The sequence below is a fragment of the Sipha flava genome, unplaced genomic scaffold (assembly GCF_003268045.1).
Source record: "Sipha flava isolate LNK unplaced genomic scaffold, YSA_version1 87_pilon_pilon, whole genome shotgun sequence".
In the NCBI taxonomy this organism is placed as follows: Eukaryota; Metazoa; Arthropoda; class Insecta; order Hemiptera; family Aphididae; genus Sipha; species Sipha flava.
This window is the reverse complement of record NW_020273629.1, coordinates 28,804-38,945: the sequence shown is the minus strand read 5'-3', so window position 1 is coordinate 38,945 and position 10,142 is coordinate 28,804. Positions and strand designations below refer to the sequence as shown.

Sequence of the window (10,142 nt, the reverse complement as noted above, 5' to 3'; positions counted from 1 at the left end):
ATAGAGTTTAAAATTACAAATTTGTTGATTATGGAGGTACCGAACGATTTTTACGTAGTTCGTTATCAGTTATCACGTTTCGGAAACACCGAAACATCATGTTAATAGTATATAACTGTGATATCAGTATATCACCAAATAATAAGCATAGTATCAGCACAAGTTTGGTAAAAAAAAATAGTTTAAGATTTCCTTATTTACCCTTGAAGTAATTACGTCACAAACTAAAGTCTGCTACGGTGAACGGAGAGGGCGATCGCCCCATTCGCCCCCCTCTGGATCCGTCCCTGCCCTGCACGAGTATTACAACACGTAAGAATGTATTCGTATTGGATACAATCGCATACCTGTAGTATCTGCTCGAAAGTACATGCGTATATAATAATGATATAATTTGTTATTTTTACGTGAATTTTGTCGCGAATGGTTTTCGCTTGTCAAGTAGCCCTTATAAGGGATTTTTTGCCGGAAATACCAGGAGGTTTAATGACGTTTGGCTATCGGTTTGATGCTATTTCGTTTCGTGTGTCCATCATAGAATTCATAGTAATGTGACTTTGAAGTTTATGCTAGGAACACTCTACTTACAGGAGAGACTTCGAGAAAGTATAGCATCATTCCCCCCAAAGTATCTAAAAAAACATTCAAAGTATCTAGGAGTCAAGTTATACAGATCCCTCACATTCCGGCAACACCTAAAGGACGTTAAAAACCAGATCAAAACTAGAATCAATATCATACAGAAACTTAGTCGGGACCAGTTTGGGTGCGGACACAATGGTTCTACGCAGCTCTGGTATCGCGTTAGTTTACAGCGTGGCAGAGTACTGCGCAACCGTATGGGTGAAAAGTGTCCACTGTACAAAAGTGGATACTCAACTCAACCAAGTTATGCGGATAATTTCAGGGACAATTAAGCCAACACAAACACAATGGCTCCTTGTCCTCGCTAACATTACCCATCCAGACCTACGTAGAAACGAGTGTATCAACCGTATTTTAAACTTCGAAAAAATAAACCAACATCTTCCCCTATTCAAAGACATCATAGAGCATTCACCAAAGATGTTGAAATCCAGACACCCTATATGGGAACCGATGACCCAGTTGTGCTCGAGTTACGAAATCTGAAAAGAGCGGTGGAAAGAATCAGAGGTATGAAATTGCTCCCTGATAAGTAATCCAGAAATTCGAGTTCCTGGTTTCGAGCTTCTCAGGAGACTTTGGACAACTCTTAACAAAATAAGAACTGAACAGGGCAAATGCGGCTATAATCTCTTTAAATGGGGAATGAGTGAGTTTCCGTACTGCAAATGTGGTAATTTACAAACAGTTCGCCATATTGTAGATTCTTGTCCTTGGACAAAATTTGCTGATGGTATCGAAAAACTCTACAAAGTGGAACAGGAAACTATCAAATGGATGAAAAGTCTAGAATTTCAGTTATAAAATAGTCATAACACCTTACACAGTTACCTGGTTCATGTTACTTTGTTATTTAATTATTTAATGTTGTTTACTAGCTATACTGTTTATTTATATATTTATTAATTTATTTTTGTTTATGTTATTTAATCATTTCACATTTAATTATCTACTTTACCCTATTTATTCTAATTTGTTCCTATATATTGTATACCTTAAATACTACCCACGCCGGGATACTATGTCATAGGTATGCAATAATAATAATGATATAATGTTTACTGCGGTTTTATTTCTGATTAAAATTCGAATACCGCGAGGAGTGGCACCGGGACGTGATAAAAATATAATCCTAAACTTTTTTTAATAAAATGCGATACAACCGCGGAGAGTTTTGATAGAACGAGCGCTTCCCCGCAGTATGGCATTTGGCTGCCTTATCATAAAAGAACGTTATCATAGTTTTATAAATTCTTTACATTTGATGAATATAAATTATATTTTATCCTAATGTATATGATAGGTAGGTAGTAGAGCAAATGAATAGTTGTAATGGAGACTGGAGTTATTAAATATAATTATTTTATTACATATTAATTACTAGAAAAATGTAGTTATTTTTTTACAAGAATGGAATTAAAGGTCTTAACTCTTAATATAGTATATAACCTAATAATACCATATTTTATCATTTTACTCTTCTCTTTGTAATTTTAGTTTTCTTTTGGCACATCCACTGAGAGGTGTCATTTTAAAATTAATTTAAATATTAAATATATAAGATAAAATGTATAAATACTATAAATTGTACAAATATTAACGCAGGTGACGTTAGTATAAGTGCGGCGTGTGCTGAATGTGAATGTAAGTACCCAATCGGAGACCATAATATAATTCTATATTTCTATATGAATCAATATAATGACAATACCCTCGCTCAAAGTATTTTAAAAATAGACATACAAGTATACAGTAGTCACTGTCTAGATATGATAAGAACAACTTTACATTGTAGTATAGTACCGGTATTTAGCTATAAATAGCAATTATTTCCTAATCGATCGTTTAAATTTAGTTACAAGTTACATTACTTAGATTATAATTAAAACTCAATGTATTTGGTTTTATTTGCGTCATATTTAGGCAATATTAAAAATTTGGTAAAAATCAAAAGCAATTATATAATAATGAGCTCCTCTCAATACTTTAAGTGAGCCGGCCTAAGGCTGGACACATATTAGAGTGGGCCAGGCACACCCTGGCCCTCCTTTGGCTACGTGTCTGCCTACCTACCATATACATTAGGACATAATATAATTTATATTCATCAAATGTAAAGAATTTATAAAACTATACATTATAATATACCTAATAGTATATTAATATATACCTTTTAAATCAAAAGAGATCTTCTAGCTCCTACATTTTACATTTTACAATTTGAAGTTATGATAACGTTCTTTTATGATAAGCCAGCCAAATGCCTTACTGCGGGGAAGCGCTCGTTTGATAGATATACGGTTACGCGGCGTAAAATATATTAATATGTATAATATGCATTGTATGTGCTATATATATAGCGGTGACGAGAAAAAAAAAGCCTTTTGGAACAAGGGCGTATTTGAGGGGGGGGGAGAATGGGGCATTCGTCCCTCCCATGATTCGTTGTTTTTTTGAATATAATACATTGATTTATTTAAAAAATGTAATGTATAAAAAATTAAGAATATAAATTACTAGTCTATCAATATAATGTTATCATTATAACAGAAACATGAGCTGTAGGATGAAACTGATATATACTATAAGTTATAATAGGTTATAAGTTATAAGCTATACGTTATACTATAAGTTATATACTATGTTTACTATATTATATATATATATAAACTGATATAAACTGAAAATGAACTGTAAATTATTTTTAAGTTTGTATTGAAGAAAAATTACTTTCGTCCCCCTCCATGGCCTCAACTCAAATACGCCCTTGTTTTGGAAACGATTTTAAAACTGAACGCACGTCGAAGTGTAGCGATGACGGAGAAACCTTCATTGTTAGGCTGTCGGCATAAAACCACGCGCGTTATCTTATTTACTCGCCTCGTGTGAAAATCGTGTATCCTATGCCGTTATTACACGAACTCGTACTTATATCGAATACAAATTAATTACTATACCCATTGTACACGTTTACATTACACGACATTCGATCATCGTTTTTAATTAAACTTTTCATATTCAATTAAACGGACAGATGGAATGAAAAATGTATAATTAATATTTCTGTTTGTGATTAAGTATAGTGCATTATAGCAGTGTTTCCCAACTTCTTTTACCCGCGGAACCTTAGTAGGAGATTGAACGTTTTTTGGAACCCCAATATTTTTTCTATAATATTAATACAGACATATGTTTTGTATACTTAAATGAGTGGGTTACCGTACACTTCCGGCACAAGAGTGTCATTAATATAAAAAAAACAAAACGGCTTTAAAATTTTATTTTGTTTATTACTATTACAATATTATAAATGTACTCGTACATATCAAAGCTTAAAATTTAATATTTATCTCTCATTACCTCTAAGATAGATTCAATGAGAAGATTGGAATCTTTTCATAACTGTTTTTAAATTTAGAGTTATTCCTGAAAGTTGGATTCGTAAGTCCGGAGTCGCGTTCAGTTGATTTTGAAACTTAATCTTTGTGTACGCCGAAAAGCTACAAACTAAGCACCACACATCGGGAAATGTGTCAATTCCAGTTCTATATTGAGTTCTATGTTCAAATAAAAATATTGCTAATTAATTTATATTTTCCCAAATTTCTCACGGAACCCTTCGCTCAAGCTCACGGAACCCTTAGGTTCTGCGGAACACCAGTTGGGAAACACTGCATTATAGTATAGTGTATATAAGTATTATTATGCAATATACATTGCAACAATAAAACATCGAAGTTTATTTTAATAGATTTATAAGTGGTTACCTAACACAATACATAGTACTTTAATGTAGGTATTGATAAATAATTATGAACTACGATTTTGATGATTATTACACATATTATGTTCACATGCGTTGGCTATTTATCAAATTATTTTTGCTTTAAAGTGTATGCAATATACTACATTGTATGTTTCAGTAGTCACCAAATATTTTATGGACAATTCACTTTTTTCATAATTTAATTTAAAAAAACACGAATATAGTGTTAATACTATATTTGTGTTTTTAAACGATTTAAATTGAATTATGATAAAAGTGTATTGTCCATAAATATTTAGTGGCTGCTGAAACATATAATGTATTATATTACATACAGTTTAAATTAATATGATTAAGTATCTGATTATTTTCACAAAAATTAATTTTTTAAATTATGTTTCCATACAGTACTAAATTATAAATATAGATTATGAGAACATGAAGTATATCTTGTTTAAAAAATATCTGAGAAATTTTTAATAAAAGTATTCACTTAGCACAATATTACATAAGTGAAAACTTAACAAAAAAAATCATATTTTCTAGTTATAAAATACAATAAATAATAAATTTTAATTTAATTTTAATCGATTGACTATTTTTTTATCATTTCAAATAAAATATTCTTGTAAAGTTATATATAAAAACTACTATAAAGACGTTAAAATAAGTCTAAATTTAAAATGTAAAAAGGGGAAGGTTTAATTAAGACAACTTTTGTACAGACTTTTTTCATATCTGACTTATGCTTTGTAATAATCTAAACAAACTTGTTTAATTTTACACTTAAATTTCAGAGAAATGTTGGTGATACTGCAAACTAACTTATTCTTTAAGATATTAAAGCAATATAATTTAATTTTTTACTAAAAACATTTTTAATAAGCCACTCTTCAAATAGTGTTATATTTTTGTTGCAAAAATATATTTGACTTTTATTTTCAACATTAAAAAACTGCTATGTACAAGTACCTACATAGGATAGATATATAAATTGATACATTTTTCAATTAAAATATCTCACATTTATTATGTATATATTATTTTGAACAAAAAAAAAAAATTGTACCATTATATTAATTTATAATAATAATAGTATTTGCAAAAAAAAATAATAAATAATAATAATCAATGTGACAAATATACAAAGTACATCATTTTATTATACATTTAGAAAAAAAATAAAAAAAAAAAATTTCATAATGCTATATTTAAAATTAATATAAATAAAACGTAAAAATAATTACATATTTAATAATAATATATATTTAAGAATATAATTACATATTCAATAAAAGTTTAAATGGTACTGTTTTTATAAATTAAATGATAGAAATTTGTCTATTTTTATATGTATTTAATTATTGACTAATAAATAATATTTGTTTGTGTGTCATCTTTGATAATATTCCTGTATTTCTAATTTTAATATAAATGTCACATTGAAAATTCTTTAGGACTTCAATCAATTGAAAAACATGGGGATGGCTTGAATAGAACATTAAATTGAATTTGGAATGAAATGCTTCACAACTGTTACTTATGTAGACGTATATCAAATATCAATTTTCGTCGGGACACAATTCGTGTATCCCTCTTTTTTCGCCAGGATACAACTCGAATACCAGTAAATTCGTCGGGACATAACTCATTAACTGCGAATGTATTCAGTATAGTAAAATTGATAGTTATAAGTGTGTATCAAATATATACGTATACGTTTAATAACATACAATAAATTATATGTACCTAATAGTTCTATAACAAAGACTCAAAACTAAAAATGATTAAAATTTTTAATATAAATTGTATGTAAAAATATGTATTATTATAGCATTATAATTCATAAGTCTATTAAATTATTTAATAATTTTATAAAATATTATAATATAGTTTGTAATAGTTTATAAGGAATATGAAGTTTTGTAAAGTTTGAAAAAATGATATATAGAATATATAAAAAGTATATTGTTAAACAAGTAAATTAATATACTTTTGCTTACAAACTATAGATGTATATTATTATTTATATATATAGCAGCTTCCCATTAAGTTAGTACAAAATCGTTCCTTCTCATTTATCATCTATTCATTATCAAAATTGAATATCCTCACCATAATTTATTCTTTCTCTATTCTATGTTTAATGCTTGCCCTTCGTGAAACTGATACATACTGTTCTTTTATTCCAGGGGTCGGTAACCCGCGGCCCGCGAAACAATTTTTTATGGCCCGCACAAAGGTGGATAATTTTTGTGTTTTATTTTTGTTCAATAAAATTTTTCATACAATTTTTAATACTATTCAATTCTTTTTTCTGTATAAATAAAATCTAATCTAATCGTTAATAGTTGATGTTTATTCTATATTGTTATATAGTCAGTTTAATCTATGAAATTGTTATTATTATCTAATCGGAGTCGAAGATAATGATGGCTACACTACTCAGTCATAGGATAAATTAAATATACTTATATATATTTAAAAATTAAAATTTTAAATATATTTAATCTATGTACTTAGTACATATGTGTCTAATATATTTAATCTATGGTCATAGTTACTTTGCGTTTGTAGTAATTAGTATTACGCCCGTACGTGTGACTGCGTTTGTAATAGTTTCATTTTACAAGTAAATCCAAACATTATGGCGACTAAAAAAAAGAAAAATTTGTGATGAACATCGTTTTTTTAATAATTCTTGAGTTGATTTATACTTTTTCGTCGAAAACAAAGGTAAGTCATTATGTATAATTTGTCAAAAAATTTAATTTTTTCTTAAAAGCAATTTTTTCCAGTAACATTCGTATTTATTACATTCATATTTCTATGTAAAATAATCAAATATAATAGCAATACAATTATTAGTTTATAATATATATGTATGATATTATCATATGTAAAAAAAAATTTTTTAATGTGGCCCTTGATAAACATTTAAAAAAAAAATATGACCCGCGTGGTTCAAAAGGTTGCCAACCCCTGCTTTATTCCATTTCTACATTTACTGGTTTTATATAAAGAAAGGTATACACGAGACGTGAGCCACGATCGTGTTTAACGATCTTGTGAATTGTGGCTCACGAGCGTGGTTTCGAAAAGCATCACACGAATCGTGAAGGTGTTCTCTCGTGAATGCAATTATCGCTCAGTAAGATGGAATCGTTAGTGGCGGAACCATGTGTTAAACGGCTAAAAAAACGATTAACAGAAATTGACAAATTGATGTTAAAAATAAGAAGGAAAAGATGGTGGGCAAGGCAGTGGATTCAAGGACGGAATAATAATGGTGGCTCTACGTTTATTCAACGTCGTATTCGAGGGGGGGGGGGCTAAGGGGGCATTCGCCCCCCCATGGCTCGTATTTTTGTTGAATATAATACACTGATTTACTTAAAAAATGTAATGTATAAATAATTAAGAATATAAATTACTAGTCTATCATTATATGATATCATTGTAACAGAAACATGACCTGTAGGTAATGAACTGTAAATTATTTTTAAGTTTGTATTGAAGAAAAATTAGTTTCGCCCCTCTCATGGCCTCAACACACATACGCCCTTGCGTTTATTTACCGTAAATTACCAAATTTACCAAATTGAAATCCGGAAGATTTAAAAAACATTTTTAGAATGTCAGATACATACTTAGACTTTTTATCAAATAAAATTCAATTTAAGATACAAAAATTTAATACAACACGCAAGAAGCTAAAAAATAGCATAATAATTTAATTTAAAAATCTATTATATTTACTTATGTATAATATATAATAGTAATATACATATTATATGTAACAGTTAATATTTTACAAACAAATATGTATTCTATTGTACCCACGACTGAGCTTTTACGACTGAAATATCTAACATGGTTTAATAAAGTCTTTAGTAGTGATAACTATGATAGCTCAAAAACATAGGGGTGGTAAAAGAAATTTTTATAATATGTTTGAAAAGACAGTTTTCAAAATATTCAGAATATTAATACAAAAGAAACCATAAGATACAGAGATATAAAATCTTGCATTTTTACTTGCAAATTTTTCGAAAAATAAAACATAGATAACCGATTTAAAGTACAAAAGATGGCATATCTGTTTTGTTAGATAAAATGTAGTCGAGGAACCGAACGGAGTAACATTTTGTTCATTTCAATGCGTAACGGAAAAAAGATTGTCAAAATGACAGTATTTTTATAAAAATATTTTGATTTGAGTGTCCTCTTTATTTACAAACCATTTCGGTTGAAGTGTTATTTTACTCAATTGTCGTTTGTTCACTGCCAGCAACCCGAAAAGATTGACAGCTTCTGTTTCCTCTCTGCGCGACCGAATCGTGACAGGTAGGTCAGATGGCAATGTATGTATAGTACAGTGAAGGTTTTAAATTGCACCAATTAGGTATCCACGCGCCTATAGGTTGTACGATCGTTTACAATGCAAATGTGTAGAAGGCGTATGGAAACGGATAAAAATAAACGAAAGTGCCAATCCCGTGTAATAATATTGTGGTACCGAGAAATTAACACCATTATGGGGTATCGGTGCACATTCTCTGACGGCAATATACCGACGGGTCCGTCGAGTATTTATTAATGCGAGCGCGTGACTGATTTTAATCGATAGTTCGGAAATTGAATTTGAAACGAGTGCGCAGCGATTGGTTATTTATTGCGAAGTTTCTGAAATATCGTCTGTATATTTACAGTGAGCTCTGGAAAGTTTCGGCGAAAAGTTGTTTACTTTACGCCTCATCAGGTCTTTACGTGTTAAACGGTTTATCCACCACACACACACACATCCATACACACATGCCTTTATGCACAATATACTATATACCATGGTATAAACTCTACACGCATATTCTGCAACATAATATACTATATATATATATATATATATATATATATAATGAAATAATTTCCATGATTTATTATTAAGTAGGGCAAATGGAAGATCTTGATTAACAAAATTTGATACGAGAATTTGATAAATCATGGAAATTATTTCAACGATTTAAAATATCTTTTAACTTTTTACGAGAAGATCCAAGCACATGGAAAGCCTTGGATGAGTATATACAAGCTAAAGAAATATTATCTGCACTAAAAGTCGTTAACGATACAGCTGAACGTGGAGTAAAATTGATGGAGGAATATAATGAAAAATTCACTAAAAATGAAGATGAAAAACAATTTATTTTACAAGTATGAAATATTTATATAATCTTGTGATATTTTACCTATATCAAATAATATAAATACATGTAACTTTTTTAGGTTGTTCGAGAATATCGCCAACAATATCCAGGGTTTAGCCGTGAGATTTCAAAGAAAACTTATGCCTATTAATAATACATAATTAATATTATTTTTTAATATTTAATGAATAAACTTAAAATTAAATTTGATTAATATATTGTGTAACATGAATACAATATTTAAAAAATTAACATATTTAAATAAATAAAAAATTGTAAAAACCTATATTCTTAAGGTTTTTCTTGATTATTTACAAAAAGGTTAATGTACCAAAAAAAATGAAAACTTATTTTTTATAGATAATATTGTGTGGAATAATATTGCTAATTTACAATTTTTGTGTAGCTATAAAATTTAAGGAAATACAGATAAATAACTAAAAAACCATTTTCCAAAAATATTGACTTTGACTGGTTTTTCTTAATTTTACGAAAAAGTATTAATTTTACAAAAAATTTACAAGATA

At 28.8% G+C, this 10,142-nt stretch overlaps 1 protein-coding gene across 1 annotated transcript; it reads left to right on the top strand.

Moving 5' to 3' along the window:
• Window positions 1-777: 777 nt before the first annotated feature.
• On the top strand, window positions 778-9,820 carry LOC112693458. The gene is made up of 4 exons (XM_025568550.1): window positions 778-888; window positions 978-1,155; window positions 9,399-9,622; window positions 9,695-9,820. Exons 1-4 carry the CDS (start codon window positions 778-780, stop codon window positions 9,764-9,766), a joined length of 585 nt encoding a protein of 194 aa, XP_025424335.1. The 3' UTR covers window positions 9,767-9,820.
• Window positions 9,821-10,142: the final 322 nt, after the last annotated feature.

What these genes read in the sequence shown, in the direction of transcription:
- LOC112693458 (XM_025568550.1), top strand. Translation starts at nt 778, where the DNA reads ATGGTTCTACGCAGCTCTGGTATCGCGTTAGTTTACAGCGTGGCAGAG. An exon ending in TGGATACTCAACTCAACCAA is followed by an intron (nt 889 to 977) that starts GTTATGCGGATA and finishes AGACCTACGTAG; the next exon opens with AAACGAGTGTATCAACCGTA. An exon ending in AGCGGTGGAAAGAATCAGAG is followed by an intron (nt 1,156 to 9,398) that starts GTATGAAATTGC and finishes ATTTGATACGAG; the next exon opens with AATTTGATAAATCATGGAAA.